The sequence below is a fragment of the Martes martes genome (genome assembly GCF_963455335.1).
Source record: "Martes martes genome assembly, chromosome: 3".
NCBI lineage: Eukaryota > Metazoa > Chordata > Mammalia > Carnivora > Mustelidae > Martes > Martes martes.
In genome coordinates, this window is record NC_137890.1 from 14,475,244 (window position 1) to 14,497,624 (window position 22,381).

At 43.8% G+C, this 22,381-nt stretch overlaps 2 protein-coding genes across 5 annotated transcripts in view; one reads left to right on the forward strand and one right to left on the reverse strand.

The window, feature by feature from the left end:
- DZIP1 (DAZ interacting zinc finger protein 1) overlaps positions 1 to 17,271 on the forward strand; it is a 48,189-nt gene extending 30,918 nt beyond the window's left edge. The window contains exons 12-20 of the mRNA XM_080798430.1: positions 2,122 to 2,181; positions 7,122 to 7,264; positions 7,700 to 7,862; positions 8,338 to 8,464; positions 9,043 to 9,096; positions 11,089 to 11,282; positions 12,856 to 12,986; positions 13,848 to 14,022; positions 16,202 to 17,271. Coding sequence (XP_080654556.1) covers positions 2,122 to 2,181; positions 7,122 to 7,264; positions 7,700 to 7,862; positions 8,338 to 8,464; positions 9,043 to 9,096; positions 11,089 to 11,282; positions 12,856 to 12,986; positions 13,848 to 14,022; positions 16,202 to 16,278 — 1,124 coding nt within the window. The 3' untranslated portion in view covers positions 16,279 to 17,271. The remainder of the gene's footprint in view (positions 1 to 2,121; positions 2,182 to 7,121; positions 7,265 to 7,699; positions 7,863 to 8,337; positions 8,465 to 9,042; positions 9,097 to 11,088; positions 11,283 to 12,855; positions 12,987 to 13,847; positions 14,023 to 16,201) is intronic.
- A 1,899-nt stretch (positions 17,272 to 19,170) lies between these two features.
- Positions 19,171 to 22,381, reverse strand: part of CLDN10 (claudin 10) — a gene marked incomplete at its 5' end in the record, with an annotated part of 119,630 nt that continues 116,419 nt past the window's right edge. For 2 of the 4 annotated variants that reach the window (XM_080798971.1, XM_080798970.1), the window contains one exon: positions 19,177 to 20,048. In XM_080798971.1, the coding sequence (XP_080655097.1) occupies positions 19,925 to 20,048 (124 nt within the window). In that variant the 3' untranslated portion in view covers positions 19,177 to 19,924. Of the gene's footprint in view, positions 20,049 to 20,735; positions 20,844 to 22,381 lie in introns of all 4 variants that reach the window. The other 2 variants (XM_080798968.1, XM_080798969.1) reach the window with 2 other exon arrangements.

Genomic DNA, 22,381 nt, shown 5'->3' on the forward strand with positions numbered 1-22,381 from the left:
GGTCTTCGAGTATGTCAGCTCAGCCTGGATATCTCAACTTAAGACAAGAGCTGGGTCCTTTGGAGGCTTAGAAAGCATGAGAACGGCAGGCCCTTCACTCCACATTGGACATCAGTCTGCTGGGTTAGAGCTGGGGTCTGGTGGCCCTCATTTCCTTAGCCTGTATAGTAGGAGCCTAGGTTCCCCACCCCCCAGAACCCCACCTTCTGCCTGACAGCACCAAAGGTCACAATTTTGAAGCTTTGTCTCCACTCAAGTAAGTCCTAGGACTGTCCTTATAATGATAACAAAGATGCATATGATGGTTTGGGGAGATTTTATAGAGTTTTTCCTCATAACTTTATTTTTGTCATTTTCATAAAGGACAATAAAATATAAATCATGTGACTTCTAAAAAACTGAAATTAGCTATCCTCCTAAAATCCCTATTTTCAGCAGTTCAGACAAGTAAGTAGGCTATTTGTATAACTTGACTTTTTAATTGTTTAAATTTTTTATTGAGATATAATTGATCCATAACATATTAGCTCAGGTGTGTAGCATAATGATTCCATATTTATATATACAGTGAAATGATCACCACAGGATCTAGTTAACATTCATTACCACATATAGCTACAGGTTTTTTTTTATTATTGTCTGTATAACTTTAAAATCTTGATGCTGAATAACACATTTGAAAGCACATTTTTGATGTTCAACAGTTGTGCATGGATGGAATTAAATACTTCTTTGTGCGATCATGTTCATGTTTCAAAATTGAATGGACGGCTATTTCCTAATAAGCTGTGCTCCAAATGTTCACTGGAAAGCAGTGTAAAATGCTTTTCTCCCACTCAGTGTTAGATTGACTAGGTTGCTAACAAGCTAGAAGAGCCTCTTTACGTGTACTTAAATATAATATATATTTATTTGTGTATACCTGTGTGTGTGTGTGTGTGTGTGTGTGTTTGTAGATGCCTAAAACAGAGTATCAGAATACGCTTTGGCAAATTAAAAGCTTAGACTTCCAAGTAGGAGGTGTTAAGTCTAAGCTAATACTTGCAAAGCACATAGATCTGCGCCCGACAAGCTGGTGGGCGCTCAGTAATTATTGGCTGTGACTGCCCTCGCTGGTTGCCCACTCTGGGTTCTGGTGTGGGGTGAAATGGCCTTCACCTTGTAGGCTCAGAGGGAGAGCTCCCTGGGGAGGTGCCCTGTGGCACTCTCCAAGCTGAAGGTGAGTGGAACACGCACTTGCTGGCTAGACTTCCGGTTGCATTTTATCCCAGGGTCCAAAGCCTGATTTCCTGACCCCCCAAACCTGACCTTCCCCAAGAAGGAACTTCCCCTCTCTTGATGGGAAGGGGCTTGGCTTTATCCATGCTGCCCACGGGTTTCCTTGAGCCCCAGTCATGTTACCTGGGGAGTCACTGAGAGACCTTACCCCCCCTCCACCCACCCAGGGCTCTGTTCTGGGGTGGGATTGAGAACAGCCCCTCTTCACGTGTCATCTGTCCATAGCTTTCCTTGGTGGCTTTCTGAGAGCAGAAGGAGGTGTGAACCATGGTTTGGGGACACAGTCGTGTCTAAGAATGGGGTCCTCATCCTGCTGCTGACCCTGGGTTGACCCATTCTCTCACCATCCTGGTCCTCCCACCTGAAGACCTTGGGGCCCATGAGAAGTGGGGATCCCAGGGCCTCAGGCATTTCGTCATGTTTTTATTTTTGGGAACTGAAACAGTTTTATTAATTTTCTCTTTAGCCACCTCATCAAAATATTTTATAAGGAAGGTATTTGTGGTGGGGGATAAGTGAAGAAGACCTTTTGCAGTTGTGTCCTTGTGTCTTAAAAGAATCCCATCAGGCACGAGGTTGCTGAGTGAGAAACGATGTGATTATCTGAAAATATAATTTCCGGGGGGGGGGGTGAATTAATGGAAAATACACAGAAAGAGCAGATACCATGAAAAAGGGACCCGCTTTAACTGACTGCCTCCATATTTCTTCCCAGCAAATTCTGCTGTTTTAGGCATGACTAAAATACCATGAAACTATATCTTTCAAAATTGTTTGAAAGGAAACTAATTTTACTTTGCTGTTTGTCCTGTTTGTACTATTCTTATTTCTCCTTGTTAATAGAGCAGGCATTCTCATCGCACATACTGGAAACCATAGAAGAGCTTTCAGAGGAAGAAAAAGGTAACCAAGGACTCACTCAGGATTTCTACCTGCATAGATTCTATTGAGATGCTAAAACCCAAATCTTGAAATTGATGATCCAGTGGTTTTGTCACACCAATTAGGGAAGACATTTAGGTTTGGGGATGACGTTTTCAATGCATCTGTAGTATTCTACTATCTTATTCCTTTAATATGCTGTTATATTTTCCCCTGCTTTACTGTATTCTTAGCAAGTGACTAAGACCTTCCTGTGTTAGGGAACTTGGGGAAAAAAACCGAAGTCTTTATGTCAACGCAGATATTTTCTGGTCAGAGGGCAAGTCAACACAAATGCGTTGTGCACCAGATGAGACAAAAATATTCCTAGCACAGGAGTTCTTTCTCACACCCTGAATCTGTGAAATGAGAGGGTGAGCTGCCCATTTCCATGTTATTTTAATAGCAAGAAAAGCATGTTTAAGCTCCCAATGTAGAATATTTGTAGGCAGAATGTCTTTAAAAAAAAAAAAGATATATTTATTATAGAGAGCAAGTGCACACATGGTCGATGGGGGGATAGGGAGAGAGAGAATCTTAAGCAGGCTCCATGCCCAGTGCAGAGCCTGATGCAGAGGCTCGGTCCCATGACCCTGAGATCATGACCTGAACTCAAATCAAGAGTCAGAGGCTTAACCGACTAAGCCACCCGAGGGACCCCCTGGATAATGTCTTTATGGTGAAATTTGGGAACTCTTCAAGGTTTGGGGAGATAATTAAAGTTATTGTGGCTTATTCATTTTATTCAGCAGCTCTCAAAATTATTTTCTGTCAATTAATCTTTGAAGTTTATGAAAATCATTGCACATTATTTAGACTACTTCCTGATGCCAGATTTGTAGATCCTGAAACAATTATACTTGAATCTGTTTACCATCATTTTCTCCTCAACAATGATAGGGCTTGACACCCTATATTACCTCTTTAGGAAAAAGCAAATTGTTAATATTTATCTGAACTTGGGTTTTACCCTTTGTGTTAGGAAGAGAATTAAAATGGTACATTCCGATTTGTAAATTCTTAATATTTGTTGTAACTTCTGTGTTCTCTAGATGACTTTTTCCAAATTATTTTTTTAAAAGATTTTATTTATTTATTTGTCAGAGAGAGAGAGAGCACAAACAGGGAGCATGGCAGGCAGAGGGAGAAGCAGGCTCCTCGCTGAGCAGGAAGCCCAATATGGGACTCCATCCCAGAATCCTGGGGTCACGACCTGAGCCAAAGATGCTTGACTAACTGAGCCACCCAGGCGTCCCTTTCCAAATTATTTTTAACAAGGCTACAAATCAAGATGTGACTCAGACACGTCCATTGTATCTGTGCAATGTTTATTTTCCATTCGCTTTCAAGTAATGTGCTTTCTCCCTCCTACATGTTATTTATTGATGTCTGGAACACCAAATATCTTATTTTCTGCAGAATCCATGAAATGCGCCAAGAGGTCATATGGAGTCTCAAGTTCACACTCATTTAAAAAAAAAAAAAAAACACCGAGTCTGTTAGATTCCTAGAGACCATCCTCACTTGGTCCACTGTCACTCCTCAGGGCCCCCACTTAGACCCACGACATCCTTTTGCCTGTGTTGTAGAATTCTTCTCCCCAGTCCACATTAAGGTGTGAGTTTGGGATCACTGCCAGCAAACACCCTCATTTGTTGTTGCCACATGCAGGGAACCAGCCTGGGAAAGAAAATAACCTTTGCCACCCTCCGTGTGTTTAGACACAGCTCTAGTGGGACAGAGACGAGGGCCGAAGCCAGACAGGCCTGAGTCCCCAGCACACTGTTACAGAAGCCGGTGACCACATGAATCCTTCAGGACCTCTGTGGAGTCAGCAAGCCGCTAGCACATAAATTGCCATCAGAAAATTCCTCAGCTGGACTAACATTTTGTAGATGATGCCTGTACAGCTGGATTTTGGCAGTGGCGTGCACAGCACGGGGGCTGTTACCCAGAAGCGTGCATGACCATTTCTGCGTCCTTAACGCTTTTGACAATCCTGGAGAGGAGTATTCGATCTCGCTGTTCTATAGGATGTTAGAATGTGGGCCAGCAGGGGTCTCAGAGGCCATTTCATTGTTCAGGAACTCGACACGCAGGGGAATGGGGAAGCAGGGTGATGGGGAACTTGCTCCAAGTTGTTGAGCTTAATTAGTGACTGGGCTGGAACTCAAGCCCAGGTTTCCAGCTTTCCACAGTTTGCCGCAAAGAACAAAGGGGACAGAGACAGGCTGGTCCAGGACTTGGGGGGGGTGGGGGTTGGAGCAGTGTCTTTACCTCTCTGGTTTTCGCGTTCTCACGTGAAAAATGAGAAGACTGATAGATTTTGACGTCCCTTCTGACTCAGAAATTCTGTTTTGGTGTTTGTTTTTCACTCTTTGGTTTGTGCTGTAACTTATTTGCTCACCAAAACTGGTACATTGTACGTCTGCTAGAAATGGTCACTTGTGTGGGCTGCTGTACGTTGGGCCACCGGCCTGGGAAAGCGTTGTCTTACTGATCTTGGTGAGCAGTACGTGCTTTGATTGAAATCTTCCGTTATGATTGACTTTCCAGCGATGAAATCCACCTTTACATTAAAAACTTCTTTTTTATTTTCCTCTCCACTCTACATTCTTTCTCTTGCTTCCCCCCCTACCAGCCCCAGCCTCGTAAGAGTCCTCCCTACTAAGAGTTTTCTCATTATCCATAAACGAATCCAAAGCAAGCATCAACAGATAAAGCAAATTTGAGAATAGGGGAAATGTTTAATTTGCGGTCATTTTGGGAAACTCAGTCACCAGAAGGAGCTAATCATCAGGGTTGAGGGTGAACCCAACCCAGTCGGCAAACAAATTCAGTTCTCTTGACCCGGGTCCTGGGAGCAGACAGAGCCTGGAGTCTCTCTGGCTGTGCTTCTGTGTAGTTCATTTTATATCCTGGGCACTGGCCTGAAAGTTCCCTTTGTGTGAACAGGGCAAGAGACACACAAGAGTTGTGTCTCTTCCTGGGGTAGCACCATGACTCCCGGGCAGTCTCTCGGTATCTCTTCTCTTTGTTCACCCTAGATGGTTTTCTACACTTGATGGCCAGCCAGCCGCCAAAGTCCGCAACATGGCCACGGCTGCAGCTAAGCCCTCTGGATTTTGCTGTATTGTTCCCCAGACAGAAGTGCTTTTTTTTCTTTTTTTTAAATTTTATTTATTTGAAAGAGAGAGAGCAAGAGTGTGAGCAGGGCAGGGGTGAGGTGGGAAGGAGCACGAGGGAGAGGAACAAGCAGACCGCGCTGAGCGCAGAGGCGAGGCAGGCTTCCATCCCATGACCCTGAGATCATGACTTGAGCCAAAAATCAAGAGTCCGATGCCCGACCAACTGAGCCGCTGGGTGCCCCCAGAAGCAGTTTTTCTAAGGTGGCTCCAGAATATTGAAAAACATCGGTAGGAAAGCATCATGAATGCTGCGAATGAAAAATTCAGGATTACTTTTGATTTTTACTAATACACAATCTTACGAAATTTCGTAATTTCGGTTTTGCAAACCGCAGCTCCACATTATAGAACAGCGTTAACATGCAGGATTTTTCCTCTTACTGAATGTACACACAGTTCATTGGACTACTTTTGCCCTCAGCCAAAGTGTGGATTCATGAACAGAAATATTCTTTACTGCTGGAATTTTAGAGAGTTTAGAGAAAGTCTGAGACTTTGGGGCGTTTTGTTGTGGATCTTCTGTCAGTCTGAACGTCGTGGGTCCCTACAACTCCCATCTAGCGGGGTGAGTGAGGCCGGGCCCCTGCAGCCCCAGACCAGCTCGGCACGGGCACTCGGCATCACCCTTGTGGGGTGAAATGCCCCTGTTCAGGGAACAGACTCCAAATGACAGCAGTGTCATCGTGTTCTCCCAGACCTGGCTTTGCACCTTCACAAAGGGTCGGAACAGCCCAGGAAGGAGCCTCTTCCATCAAGCCCTCCCTCTGCTTGGACAGAGGATCCCGTTCAGGGTCATGTAGTCGCTCCCCTTCTCTAAACGCTCTTGAACACCACCTGTTTTCGTGGGGGAATGAAAGAGGAACAAGGAAGGAAAAGTTAGGAGAATCTGGCCGGTTACTTTTTCCTTTGCTTTTAATGATAGGTTGTTTTAAACAGAATATGCTTTTCCTAAGACTCTTGTTAACCTCTTTTTCATCTTGGTAAATATTTTGGGAGGGATAATTTCACACTTTGAAATTTTGTATCAATTTCAAATTACCGATTTCAAATATATCAGTTTCAAAATATCAAATTAATAAGTTCTACTGAACTTATTAAATCAAAACTTCATTACTTAATATAAATCGGGCTTCCTCAAAAATGATACATAAATTCTAACGATTTAGGCGAGATGAATTCTTCTGCAAGTAGTAAAAAAATTTCAGGATGAACCATTGAATGTCTAAAGAATTCCTTTTTTCTACTGTGCTTCTGCAGGGACATTTCTCTTGCATTATTCATCTAGAAATGATTCAGTTACGGGGTCAAGAAAGAGGTTTTTTTAAAGATTTTATTTATTTATTTATTTGACAGAGAGAGAAACACAGCGAGAGAGGGAACACAAGACGGGGAGTGGGAGAGGGAGAAGCAGGCTTCCTGCCCAGCCGGGAGCCTGATGCGGGCTCCCTCCGAGGACCCTGGGATCTCTTGACCCAGGCTGAAGTCAGATGCCTAACGACTGAGCCACCCAGGCACCCAAGAAAGAGTCTTTAAAGACACGGAAGTTTTGAGGCCAACTTAAGATACTTTTAAAAGTTGTGATACTTCAGCACCATATAAATGATTAAACAATCCAAAACCCTTATCACATTACAAAATGCTTGCTTGCTGTTTTTAAAGGTGGTGTTTTGCCATTTTCTACTTAGAGCTTTTATGTGTTTAAAATTTTAACACACTTTGTAAACCTTATTTCAGGAAGGGAGAACGAACAGAAATTAAATCACAACAAGGTCCACCTAAGGAAAGCTTTGAAGAGTAACCCCTCCTTCACGAAGGAAATAAGGAGCGTCTTGGAGCAGAGTTTGCTAGAGAAGCTGGAAACCCTGGGGATTAATGCGGTAAGCTCATTCATTTTGGGAACGTTCGCTGGTTGTGTTGTATTTTGTTTTCTCCGTAGGAGAGGATCAGGGAAGAGAAGAAGGCATGTCTGTTCTGTTCTTGTGCACTCATTCTGTTCTGATGGCCCAGCTTGCATTATTGGTTAGACAGTCTCTCTCTCTCTCTCTCTCACACACACACACACCCCTCTCTGTGCATTCAGTCCTGGCGCTCACCACCTAGCACCACTAACCAGTCCTGTGCACTCCTACACACCCCCTCTATGTCCCACTGCCCTGGGAGCTCCTCTTGAGGCCAGAATGCTGTGTTCTGTGTTGGGGCATCCCCTCCCTCGGATGAAGCAGTGAGGACAAGGTTGGCACAGTTGATGCTGACAAACGCTCATGAGATGAAGAACGTCCCAGGCTAATAAGCTTAACATTGTATTGCTTCAGGATATACGTGGAATTCCAAGCGATCACTTCAGCAGGGTGCTAAGAACTGTGGAATCAGCGAGACACGAACGAGAGAGACATATACCCAACATTCAGCAAATTCGAGACTTCCTCGAACATGAGGTCAGCTGTAAAATTGAGGAGAGAACCTTACTGACCTCAGGTAAGCCCGTCACCGGCCGCCATTTCGTTTCTGCACATAGGAAAGAAATCCTGTTGCCTTTTGTAATTTTAAATGGTTTGCAGACTTTGGAACTTCATTGGCAAGTCTCTTACTGTTTGGACCATTATAGGTTGAGTCTTGGATTTTATTTTAATACTAAAAAATGGTGGGGCGCCTGGGTGGCTCAGTGGGTTGAGCATCTGACTCTTGGTTTCGGCTCCCACATCGGGCGCCATGCCCAGCAGGAATCTGCTTGGATATTGTCACTTCCTCTGCCCCTTCCTCTGCTCTCTCTCTCTTTCTCTCTCTCCCTCTAAAATAAATCTTTTTTTAAAAATGTCTGTCATGTGGACTCTAGAGCCAAGAGCTTTTTGGTTTCAAGAGCCAGCGTAGATGGTATTGTAGTATTTTCTTGTGCTTTTCACTCACTGATCATGAAGGCAATGGAGAGTCATGAATGATGGTACTGTTCCAGATAAGTATGTTCCTCAAGTGGATACCCTTTCCAATGGAGAGATACCCAAGGCCGTGCAGCTTCCTCCCAGAAGCAGACAGCTGATAAGACAAAGACCTGTTTTTACCGATAGGACGTCTGTCCCAAAGTGAGTATTTTCGACCCTAAAATGTTTGTACTCGTGTTTATCCCAGTCAGCTTGGGCTGCTATAACAAAATTCCGTGGACCGGGTGGATTGAACAACGGAAAGTTGTTTTCTCACACTTCCGGAGTTTGGACGTCTGAAATCAGCATGACATGTGGTCGGGTTCTGGTGACACTTGCTTCTAGGCTGGTAGATGGTCCACCCTCTCACTGTGTCCCCCTGTGGCAGGGAGAGAGGGAGGTCTGATCCCTCTAATCCTTTTATGAGAGCCCCAGCCTCATGACCTCAAATAAACGTAATTACCTCCCAAAGGCCCAAACTTCAGAGACTGTCCCTGGGGTGTTAGGACTTCAACATGTGGATTGTAGGGCCACGCAGACATTTTACCCACAGTAACATCTGCCCCAGCAGAGCGCCACGCTCACAGTTCCTACCTGCCTGTCCTTGGTACCAGCCCATTTCTTGTGGCTTATTCTCCTTACAAACGTTCAAAAGCAAAAATTACCCATTCCGTAGAAATTGATACTAAATTACATTATTCGCTCATGTCATTTAGAAATTGTCTTCTTTTGTGTTTTAGAATTAAGAAAAATATCATAGAAGATCATTTTCCCAGAAAGTCTTCAACTATTACGTGAGTACTTAGGAGTGGGGAGAGGGCGTTTAAAAAGCTCTTTCCCCTGAACATTCATTTTGTTGTAAATTGGTATGTGCGCTGTGACTAACTAAAACCCTAACTATTAAACATCACAATTCATTTGTTACCGTTCATTACTCCTTCGTGACATGTCTTTGTGTCTTCCTTAGATTCTCTGTAAGTCAATAGCCCTTAGCACCCTGTGGCCTCCCCTAAGAAGTGGGGCCACCCCCAGTCATTTCCATTGTTCCCCTCTCTGTGTCTCATGATTTTCAATAAGCACGATGAATTCAATGAACGATGTCGTCTTTTAGTGGCTGGATCCTTGAGACCGTAATCAGATGATATTATGGTGTTCTTACAGACATCAAGAATGGCTCTAGACCTTACTCTCTTGGGCCCTCTTAGGATACTAAGGATCCTAGCTCCGTCACTCATGAACTTGTACCACTGATTCACTTACTTACCTGTTTAGGTCTGTTTTCTTATCTGTTCGATGGGGCAGTGCTGCCTTTTTCACAACACAGTTCTATAAATTGAGAATATGTGAAAAGGGTTTAGGGGTGCCTGGCTGGTTCAGTCAGTGGAACACACCAGTCTTGCAAGGTCATGAGTTGAAGTCCCACACTGGGCATGGAGCCTACTTTAAAAAAAAAGTAAAATAGATAAAAATCAGAAGATTTATATATATATTTTTTTAAAGATTTTATTTATTTGACAGAGAAATCAGAGCTAGGCAGAGAGGCAGACAGAGAGAGGGGGAAGCAGGCTCCCGCTGAGCAGAGAGCCCGATGCGGGGCTCGATCCCCAGACCCTGAGACCATGACCTGAGCCGAAGGCAGAGGCTTAAACCACTGAGCCACCCAGGCGCCCCAGAAGATTTATATTTTACAAAGAAAAAAAGAAAAGAAAAGAGCTTGACCTCAGGGCTTGGCACTTAATGGGGACTTAATAAATTATAGGTACATTATTGTTATTAATTATAAGTAAAACTAATCTTATCATAACTGAATTTCATCATCGACTTTTTCTGGAGGTATTACTGCTATAAATATTTCTTCTTGAGGCATTGTGTATATATAATAGAGACAAAATAAATTATATAGATAGTAAGGATGGTATAAATAGAATATGATAGAGACAATAAAATGATTTACATCTCAAAAGCATTTTTCACATAAAAAATCTCACAGGAACCTTATTTCATGGGACGTAGTATGGACTGAACATTGTCTGGAAAAATTTAAGTGATCAAAGAATATTCTTGAATGAATGAACACTGCTATGAACATCTATCTCACTTTATTTTTTGAAATTCCTTTAATTTTTCTTTTTAAATTGTGGCTAAAAATCCACTCACCCAACAATTTCCAAGTGTACCTACTATTGTCGGCCACAAGTGCGTTATGCATAGGCAATTCCCTTTAAAAAATTTTTTTTTTAATTTTTTATTTAAATTCTAGTTGGTTACCATACGGAGCAATACTGGTTTCAGGAGTAGCATGCAGTGATTCATCACCTCCTGCAACACCCGGTGCCCATTGCAACAAGTGCCCTCCTTAATGCCCATCCCCCATCTAGCCCATCCCCCACCCACTTTATTTATTTATTTTTTTAAAGATTTTATTTATTTATTTAACAGACAGAGATCACGAGTAGGCAGAGAAGCAGGCAGAGAGAGAGAGAGAGAAGGAAGCAGGCTCCCTGCTGAGCAGAGAGCCTGATGGGAGGCTCGATCCCAGGACCCTGGGATCATGACCTGAGCCGAAGGCAGAGGCTTTAACCCACTGAGCCACCCAGGCCCCCCCCCCACTTTAAAATGAGGTGCTAATTCATGTGATGAAACAAGTGGGATTGTGTCTAGGAAAGCGCTCCGTAAAGTGCAGCGTGGAGGTAAATTATAAGTAATGATGCTATTTTAAAAGATGGGGTAGTTTTACCACAGAAAAGATTTCTTTCCCCCAAATCCTTGGGTTTTCATTCGTTTAGGACCCCTCCGTTCAGTTCGGAGGAAGAGCTGGACGGTGATGACGTCATCCAGGCATGCGCATCCCCGGACTTGCTTCCTGCACCGTCCTCCAAAAGCAACAGGTGTACCTTTGCGAAGAACACGGTCAGAAGCGACACGGACTGGACCGAGGGAAGTGAAATCGAGGACTCCGATGTTTCTCCCAAGCCCACAGGTGAGCTCTGGTCATTGAAAATCCTTCTGGAAATTTTGTTTGGAACAGTGGTTCCCCCGGGGAGGGGGGGCAACAAGTACTGGGAGGAGAGGCTGAGCAAGTGCTCAAGGAGAGGATGGGGCTAACCCAGAAGCCACGGCTGCCTAAGGAAGATGCCCAGGGCTTAGCGGCTAATTGACGCTCAGGTGGAAGGAGAGGAAGCAGTTGGGGGTGCCTAGGTATGTTCGTTTCCGAGGACTGTAGGATCAAAGTACCACATATCTCGTGGCTCAAAACAGAAATTTCTTGTCTCCATCCCAGAAGCTACAAGGCCAAAATCAAGGGTTGCAAGGCTGGTTCTTTGTAAGGGCCATGAGGACAAGATCTGGTCTAAGCTTCTGTCCTCAGCTTGTAGGGGACCATCACCCTCCCCCGTTCATGCATCTGTGTCCAAATTCCCCATTTTTATAAAGACACCAGTGGTACCAGATTCAGCACAAACTCACTTGAATTTGATTACCTCTTTAAAGGCCTTCTCCCCAAATAAGGTCACATTGTGAGAGATTGGGGATGAGAACATCATCATATGACCGTGGAGGGACGCAACTCACGCACACACTGGGCTTCTGTGAGAAGGGCTGCTCTCAGACCCCGGGCCACCTGGGGAGACGGGGCAGTTCTAAAGGAGCAAAAGAGCCAAGTGTGCAGCTGCTGACCATCTGCGGAAGAGAAGTGGGGCTGAAGGGTCATTTCTTAAAAAAAGAAATTCTGTTTAATGCAGTTCAAAAATTATATATTTTAAACATATCAGATATAATTCATTTATTGTATTGTATACAATTTATATAAATTTATATATTATAAATTATATATAATATAGTATTTATATTATATATTATATATAATATATATTATTTATATTATAAATTTATATAAATTTATGATATATTTATATATATTTCTATAATTATAATTATATAAAATTTGTTTTTGTTTATATAATTTATATAATTACACAAGATTTCTATAATTACATAAGATATAACTAATTTTAAAGTAATACTGTTTTTGAAAATCCCCTCATGAATATTCTACTCCTACAGACTACCTCACTGAAATTAAAGTTTCTGACCACAGCTTGAATGAGACCATCCTTCTTTGATTTCAAATGAAACCTTGGGGTGCCTGGGTGGCTCAGTTCATTAAGCGACCACCTTCAGCTGAGGTCATGATCCTGGGGTCCTGGGATCGAGTCCCACATCAGACTCCCAGCTTGGTGGGGAGTCTGCTTCTCCCTGTGATCTCCTCCCTCTAATGCTGTCTCTCTCTCATTCTCTCTCAAATAAATAAACGAATTCTTTAAAAAAAGAACATGTTACTGCTTCTGGTCTAGGGGATCATGATTTTTCTAAAAGGAGTTATATGTCTTAATGTAACTTTTTTCAACCCCCAAAATATATCAATTGATTTTAATTTAATAAACATGATTATTTGTAAAGCTCAGACTCTTTCAAAGTCACTTGTTCAAGATATTTTGGAATCTAGAAAGATAATTTTTTTTTAAAACTGTGCCTATTTTCTGTTGGTTACACAGGAACCTCCATTAAAACACTAACTGAAAAAGTTGAAAAGACGGTTTCAAATCACAGAAATGTGAATAAGCCAGCTGGTGGGATTAACGTTGCTGAGGCGTTCATCAAAAAAGAATTAAAAGAAGAACTAAAGGTGAAATCACCCTTGCTCGCTAAACATACAGAGAAATTCATCTTTTAACGAATATACCTTAATTACTGTACTTCTTGTAGTGAAATGTCAAACAAAGATGTAGTAGCAGCCGTTGAGATGTAGACCGTACCTTCTCTGCAGGATGATTGCATTTCTTTCTATTCTGTAGAGAATCCAGGATATTGGAACGACAGTGGGTAAGAAGGCATCACGTGCTTCTCAGGCTTTACAGGTTTTCAAACTCCTGTCACGTGTCTGGCTTGACGCGGCCAAGTATTAGCTAGTTTGCCCCCCGGATGCTTGGGACTGGCTAGAACCTGGGCCTCGGCTCCACATCCGTGGCAGGACCTGACAGTAAGATAGGGACTTTGGGGGGCTTAGCCCCACTTGGGAGCCGGAGTGTGCAGAGAAAGCATCAGAGAGACGAGGGCAGAGCCTGAGCTCTCTTCCCAAAGTGGAGGAAAGGCCCCAACACCTTTCCAGCAGCTCCAACCTGAGGCTCAAGGTCAGATTATCCCAGATGTAAGAGCTCCTGCCTGCGGACCAGCCCAGCTTTACTGCTACAACGTAGCGTTTCCGAGATTTTCTAAAGTCATGGCTGGTAGAATAAGTAGGAAACATGGAAACTCCGTGGCAAGAAAAAAGGAGGTGGTTCTGTCTGCCTACAAAACGCAGACTTCCAAATCCGTTTCCTTGCCCTCCAGAAATCACCAGACGTGGAATCTTCGAGGTTCCCCAGCTGCAGATCATCCGGTGTCAGCGGCTCCGTCTGGCCAACAAAATAACCAAGGGACGCCCCCATGCGCCGCGTCTTTAAGAAACGCTCACGGCTCTCTGTGCATTTCTGTGCATTTCTTTCAGTGTGCAGACGTGGATGATGACGACTGGGACCTGTCATCCTCAGAGGAGGAAGGATCTCTGGGGAAGAAAACCGGGAGAGAATGGAAGGAACCTCTCCCTGTGAAGAATGAGGCAAATTCGACTCAAGTGCCAAGTGCCTGGGGCGCATCTAATCTGAAGGGTCCACATGCAGAAGGTTGGCTGCTCGAGCACCTAGAAGCGCAGTCCGTTTTCCAGTTACTCGTGTCCTCTTTAAAAATATCTAACGAGGGGCACCTGGGTGGCTTAGTGGGTTAAAGCCGCTGGCTTCAGCTCAGGTCATGATCCCAGCATCCTGGGATCGAGCCCCGCATCGCATCGGCTCTCTGCTCAGCAGGGAGCCTGCTTCCTCCCTTCTCTCTCTGCCCGCCTCTCTGCCTACTTGTGATCTGTCAAATGGATAAATAAAATCTTTAAAAAAAAAAATTAAAATTAAAAAAAAAATCTAACGAAGCTGTGTTGAAACAGCATCGGACGGAAATGCTGCTGGTGTAACAAATACCGTGTGCTTTGTGCACACTTACTGCTTTTCAGAGTCCTTTAACCCGGGTGTATTTAATTTGGACCGAAACTTTAGTCTTTAAATTTTAATGTTATTTTTGAAAATGCCCACACAGATACTCTCCCCTTGCAGGTGCCTCACGGAAATTAAAATTTCTGATCTTACACCAGAATGGGGCCATTCTTCTGGCAGTCTTCCTGCGTTAATCTGTTTACATATTAAATGTTTCCCTTTACTTTCTTTGAGGAAAGATTTCTCTTGCAACACTGTAGCCAGTGGGATGAATTAGAGAGGAGGCCGGGAGCTGACGTTGTTCCTGGATGAGTCCTAGGGTCTAGCTAAGTCCAGTAACTTAATTCCCAATATACTTCATTTTTAAAATTATAAAATGTGATTTGTATTTTTTGTCAAAGTAATTCTTGCACGTGGTGAAAGGTCATCTTGAAGGGCTTGTCTGCGCCCTTCCCCCAGCTGCAGCGCCCGCCCTCGGGTCTGTGTGGCACCCCGAGGTCCACCACGTCTCTCGGTAGCAAGTCAGACTACAGATTCCAGGCTCATCAACTTTAGACATGAACTGTTTTGTTTTAAAGATTTTATTTATTTATTTGACACAGAGAGAGAGAGAGACAGCAAGAGAGGGAACACAAGCAGGGGGAGTGGGGGAGGGAGAAGCAGGCTTCCCGCTGAGCGAGGAGTCCAATGCAGGGCTCCATCCCAGGACCCTGGGATCATGACCTGAGCCGAAGGCAGAGGCTTAGTGATTGAGCCACCCAGGCGCCCCTTGACTTGAACTCCTGATGCCCTGCTAAGACAGATGGCGGTGTGGCTCATTTTCTGCACTCAGGATGCTCTCAGGACTCCTTTTGGGTGTTTTCCTACCCCCATCTGTTATTTATTTTTTTTAAGATTTTATTTATTTATATGAGAGAGAGTGATCACAAGTAGGCAGAGAGAGAGGAGGAAGCAGGCTCCCTGCCAAGCAGAGAGCCCAATGTGGGCTCAATCCCAGGTCCCTTAGATCATGACTTGAGCTGAAGGTAGATGCTTAACCATCTGAGTCACCCAGGCACCCCGCCCCATTTTTTACTTTAAATTATACGTGCAAACCTCTCTGTCCTTCCCATTTTCAGCGGGATCTCTCGCCACATCACTTTGTAAGATGAGCCATTGCTGTGTTTGCTCTCCAAGTCATCTTTCCTCTCCTCCAGAACGTGAGCCGGGCCTTTACTCCCACACGGTGCCCATCACTAGCTTATCTGTGCTTCCTAGTGAAGCCCATTGACCCTAGAAAACCCATATCTACCATTTAGTTCCTCCTCGGCTTATTATAATTTTATCCTCCTTTCTTCACATCTCACTCAGAGTCAGTAGCAACAACAGAACGTTACTGAGCGCAGTTAAGGATCCTGACCCTCGGCGGCCCCTGGGTGGCTCAGTGGGTTAAAGCCTCTCCTTTCGGCTCGGGTCACGATCCCAGTGGGATCAAGCCCCGCATCAGGCTCTCTGCTCAGCAGGGAGCCTGCTTCTCTGCCTACTTGTGATCTCCCTCTATCAAATAAATAAATAAATAAAATCTTTAAAAAAAAAAAAAAGAAGAAGGATCCTGACCCTCGGCTGAATACAGAGATGCTGAGTGGAAGCCTCTAGACAAGGGTCCCTCATGGTTCCCTGGAGATGTGGCCATTTCGTGGCCCTGTAGCCTCCTCCAGGCCTGTGGGAGCCGGGACGTGGGGATTAGCCAACAGACCTGGACACTGAGCGACAAAGGACGGATTTTTACAGGCTCGTCTGATCACTGGAGCTCCTCTTCCTCCTCCTCTCTCTCCCTCCACAGGACTTCAAGACGAATCCAGCACCCTGAAAAGCAGCTTAGTGACGGTGACCGACTGGAGCGACTCCTCAGATGTGTAACCACCGCCTCAGGGTCAAGGTGAAGACGCCGGCAGGTTTCCAGCGACCTGCCCCCAAGACCCCCCCACCCCGCTCCTGCCTTACAGTATTTCCCACAAGGACACGGAAGCTGATTCCAAGAACAAGGGTCTCTTTAACAGCACCTAATTCAGTATCGGAGAACAAAAACTGTCAACAGTATTTTGAAGCATATAGAGGTGTTTGACTTCTGCTGCTTAAAATTAATATGTCATTTGAAGTCATAAAAAGTTTTTTCTTCAGAACGGTACTCTAGTGTTTAAGTGTATTTTTTCAACTAATTTTTAAGTGAATTTTTTTTAAACTTATAGCAGGTTTTGGTTTGAATTAAAACTTTTTTTTACATATCTTTCTTATGTCCATTTTCACACTGGAAGTGTTTTATTATAAATTCCGTTAGTATGCTTAAAATTGAGTTAGTGGAATCAGTGAAATCTTACAGAGTAGATTGGTTATTTTTCATATAGAAATAAGTTTAGGATTACAAAAATAGAGTTGGGCTAAGTTAAATACATTTTCCAGAAGTATGTGCACCATACTCTGACTTGAGCCCTTGTAAGCATGTTGTTATTAAACAATTATTTTAGAACGTTAAATACCATTTCTGCAGTATAATCTTTACCTTGGATATTTTATGAATAAAATGTAGCTGTTTTCAATGTCAATTAATTTATCAGAATATGCAAAGACTGAGTCATTACTGAATTCATACATGTATGTCGGGTTTTTTCCCCACTCTTTTCAAATGCCCAACCCATATTATAAAATACCTCAAAACTAATTAGTTTTGTTCTTAATAATTGCCGATGGTCAGAAAGTTCATATAAGCTGTTTTTTGCTTTTTTTTTTTATACTTTGTGGTACTATCTGTACTCTGTTTCACCCCCAAAAAAGTAACATTTTAACTAACAGTCTGTTGGGTTTTGGATCTCTTTTCAGTTCGCCAACCTTTCAAGTAAAACCCTCCCTTACCTCACTGTGACTGCGGCTGAGTTATTAAGGATGAGTTCGGAGCTAAACTTACCTTGTTGGGAGGTCCGGCTCGCCCTGTTAGCTGTGCCACACGACATCCTGATCTGAAGCCACAACCATTTGTGTTTCTGCCCCTCCCCCGCCTCCCCCAAGGGTCCTTTTCACTTGTCCACTTGCACATTTTAAGCACTTCTCACAGGGGCCGTTTTATGGAAATGCACTTTCTATGTAAGCACTTTAATAAATGCCAAATCAAATTTCCATATAGGAGGACAGAGATAAACAACACACCAGAGCCACACCGTGCCTGAGAAGGCACATGGGCCACTGGAGTCATTCGGTCACTTTTTAATAGATATTTATTGAACTATGTGGGCCTATTTTTTTTTTAAGATTTTATTTATTTGAGAGAGTGAGACCGAGTGCATGAGCAGGGGGAGGGATAGAGGGAGAGGAAAAAGCAAACTCCCCGCTAAGCAGGGAGCCTGATGTGGGACCCGATCCCTGGACCCTGAGATCACGACCCGAGCCCTGACCCAACTGACTGAGCCACCCAGGCACCCCCATTTTGCTTTTTTAACATGCATCATTAGTTCATTTAATCGGAACAACTTTGGGACACAGTAATTATCATAATCCTCATCCTGAAGGTGTGAGAAATGTAGAATTATTAAGTAATTTGCCCAAAGCCATACAATTCGAAAGTGACAGGAGCAAGCTTTACCCGGGTCTCTGTGCTCCGCGTCTCCGCTCCCGATGGAAAGGGGTGCGGAAATGGGATGAACTCTGCTATGCGAACCCAGTATTTAAACTAAGTCGGGGGCACCTGGGTGGCTCAGTGGATTAAGCCTCTGCCTTCGGCTCAGGTCATGATCCCAGGGTTCTGGGATCGAGCCCCGCATCGGGCTCTCTGCTCAGCAGGGAGCCTGCTTCCTCCTCTCTCTGCCTGCCTCTCTGCCTACTTGTGACCTCTGTCTGTCAAATAAAAAAAATAATAAAAAAAAATCTTTAAACTAAGTCGGCAGGTCTGTTTTGCAAAAGCCACTCCTTGAACTCCTCTCTTTCAACCTACCATGCTGTCCTCGGAGATGTGGTTCCTTTCAGTTGTCTCTGCATCCTGTGTTTCCCTTCACCGATGCGCAGCTAACACGCTTGTGGTTCCCAGCAGAGCTTTTCTGTCTTTGCACCATCCCCTCCACTCCCTAAATTCTTCAGGAGCTACAATACTTCAGTACAATCTAAACATTACCTTTCGTACCTTCACCAGCACAGCTCTGAAATAAAAAACTTGGTTCTAAACACACACCCATAAAATCCTGCCCCCCATATTGGCCTGTAGCACCCAATACCCCCTTATGGCTTTCAGTGCATTTGCATTGCTGGAAGAGATATTTATAAATATTATATATAGAGTATATATCTTATATTCATATTTATTTTAATGATATATTACATATTTATATATTTTCACAGATATTTCTACATATTATGTATGTATATATGTAATATAGAGATAATATTTTTAGTAACAAACTTGTTCATTTCCTCTTCTTCCCACTGAGCATCTCCAAATAACGTGATTTTTCCCTTTTAAGTCTTTCATGCTGTTCAGAGACCGCTGGGGCAACTTACATGCCCTCAAAAATGGTTAAGTCTCTCCATTACCCAGAGTGGCTGTGCACACAGGGCCCGAGAGACACACCAGAACTCACCCATCACTGTAAGCAAGGCAGGCGCCATGCAGGCTCTGGAACCTTCCTCGGCTGGCCCCAGAGTTAACCATGACCAGCATCTCTAGCCAGGTTCATGCTGACGCTCAGCCCTGAATCTGCGCTCTGTATCAGAGAAGCCTAAGCGGTTCTTTTTTTTTTTTTTTAAAGAGCATCTTTTTTTTTTTTTTTTAAAGATTTTTATTTATTTATTCGACAGGCAGAGATCACAAGCAGGCAGAAAGGCAGGCAGAGAGAGGAGAAAGCAGGCTCTCCACGGAGCAGAGAGCCCGATGCGGGGCCCGATCCCAGGACCCTGGGATCATGACCTGAGCCGAAGGCAGAGGCTTTAACCCACTGAGCCACCCAGGCGCCCCGCCTAAGCGGTTCTTTAAGGCGGACGTGCCAGGCAATGTCCTGGCCCCATTAGCCTTTCCTTGAGCGGTCACTGAGAATCACAGCGGTGACAAACAGGTGTAAGAAACTGGAAGTCATCGCGACACAGCCAGTAACCTGTCCATTCAACCCAAACATCTTTTGAGGAACAGCCTCAGACTGCCCCCACACTGTTCACAAGACACCGCTCCTTACACACCTTCTGTGTAATATAGGAAGGAAGAGAAACCAGGAATGGGGACAAAGGATGCTACGTCTGAACGATCAAGAAGGCTCTGTTACACACACTTGATCCACTGGCGCTAAATACGTCTCACGTTCTATAAATGTACAAATATGTACAAATCCTGTAAATAACCTGTTTATTTTTTAATAGAAAGCCACAACAGAAAATGATTAGAACATTTACATCCACACAATCAGCGAATTCTCCAAATTCATGTTTTAAAAATAGTTTGGAGTGTGAATCAGAGGAGGGCCTCGAGGAGGGGATCATTCTGTGAACAGTTCACTTTTACAATAACTTGAGACAGCTCGCAGCTGTGCTCTTCTCAGACGTACGCATTTTTATCAAACTGTTTGGAAGGGTTTGTGGTTTTAAAATCTCCTTCTGCGCCATGATACTTTGTCCGAGAAGACAGGACGGACGTGGCCCCGTTGTAGGAGTATCCCATCCTGCAAGGCAAAACATAGTCTGGTGGATCCTCGTGTACACTGAGAGCAGAAACCGTCACCTCCTGCTTCTGTCCCAATAGTTTCAGACCTTCCCTGATGACTCTGAGTGGGCTTTCTCTCTTCCTCTCTCTTGCCGCCACTCCCCACCCACCCAACTATCTCACTGTCATTTCTGAACAGTTAGTGCAAATTCAGCAGAAGAAACTCATGGTTTGTTCATCTGCTCAGTTTTTCTCTTTTAAAACCCATCTTCCTGGACCCTGATAGGAAGGGGATCGGAAGGACCTTCGTCAGGATTCTCTATGTGAAAATGATGAGGCTTTTAATTATTAATTATAAATTATAATATATATAATATAATATATAATATATAAATTATAATTATATATAAATTATAAAAACGGTGAAGTTTACGCAGGAAGCCCTATCGTTCTGCTCACAGAAACAGCTCTGGAGTGTAAGAAGGATGAGCTCTGGGGTTTTTTTTGTTTTTTGTTTTTTTTTAATTAACTTTAACTGTATATTTATTCTATTCACTGTATTGATTTTATTTAATATTACCTTCACTATATGTCCCAAACTTTTACCAATCCTAGTTTTTGGACATTTCTGAGAATCGTTTGAACGATCTCTAATTTGCCCCACCTGCAATAATTTTAACAGGTCATCCTTGTCTCTTTTCCATACCTGGGAGGTTTGTTGTTGTCAGATATTGAAAAGCAAAATATGACTCCACCAATGATACAGAGCGAGGCTCCTGCCCATCCGATAAATAGAGCAGCTCCTAATTCGTACCTGCAAGGGAGTGCGCACAGGTGTTATAGTGGACTTATTCAGGGCATAAACAGTATTTAAGACCAACGAGCCAAGATTGCCTAAATGCTCATCGCAAACATTTGCTACCACAGCTTGTATAGGAAGTACTAACACCTTGTATCTGTATAACGCTTTAAACTTCCCTCGACGTGTTTTTCTAGCCACCTCTTGATTATATCTTCCTGACTTCCCGAAAGGAAGAAGAGGTGATCCCTGCAGGCAAAGCAGAAGCAAAGCCAGCTAAGGAGCCCAGGCCTCCCACTCAGCCGGTGCCTTCTCTCTGGGCCCGTCTGAAGCTCAGAGAATGTTCCATCTATCTGGTCCGCTGCGCAGGGTAAATTATTTCGCAGAGTCCGGTCAGAAAACGGTGGGTTCCCTTTGCTTTCAGTTTAATTCAATTCAATAAACATTTCTTTGCAAATCATGTACGAGGTGTTGAAGGATGGCAGAATATGCCACCCCCAAACAGGCCACTGGGGCATGAGGGTTATTTTGAGCTGAAGGCAGCAGTGGAGAAGCAGATACCAGAAAAGCTCTCTGCCCCTCCCCATCTGTCTTAAAGCAGGACATCGATTTGTAAAGATGGCCCTCCCAGCCCCCCTACCCTGCCTAGCAGGAAGGACAGAGGTTAATCACCAGAGAGAACAGTACACCCGGGGGGCCGGGGGGGGGGGTGGGTGGGCAGACACCAGGGGAATCTTTGTAACAAACTCAACTAACCAGCCGTATCTTCAATTAGTTCCCCCAAAGATCTGCCTTCCCAGTCTGCTGCCCCAGTAGGTCAAAGTCCTTTTCTCTGGTCTTGTCACCTCTCTCTGAGCTTACTGTTCTTTTATTTAGATACCATATAAGCCCAAGTTCTAACCAGCCCTTTGAGTTACTCATCACTGAGTACTCCTACATGTCTCCATGATGCACGTGTTAACCAACTCTGGTTTTCTCCAGTTAATCGGTCTTTTGTCAGTCTAATTTATAGGGTGCAGCTGAGAACCCAGGAGAGTAGAGGGGGGAGAAAGTTAAGTTTTTCCTCCTCTACAGAGCCCATACAAAGTCAGTGCTAGATACAGCACTATCTTGCTTATCACCACAATCTAGTGGGAGATAAATACAAAATAATATCATTTAGCGACATTGCCATCTGGCTATCCAAAGCACTCTGCTGATGCCTCGAGCAGATGCAAAGATCCACCAGATACACAAGTCAACTCCTGAACTGGGCAGGTCCCCACACAAAGGTACAAATGATGCTATGGAGAACAAAAAAGGAAATCACTTTTTGCTGCAGAGGACTAGAGGAAATCCTTTCAGGGGAGGAGCACTCAACCAGAAAAACAAATAAGGAATGACAAAAGTATACCAAAGTGTTAGGGCTGTGTGTTTTCATGTTTGCCTATCCTTATTCTGAAGAAGAGGGATTTTTTTAAATAAAGAAGTGATCCTCAAGTTTTTTTGGCCCATAGATTTCTGTCTCAAGGCAATGACTGATGGACGCTACCCCCAACCTAATGGGATAAAAT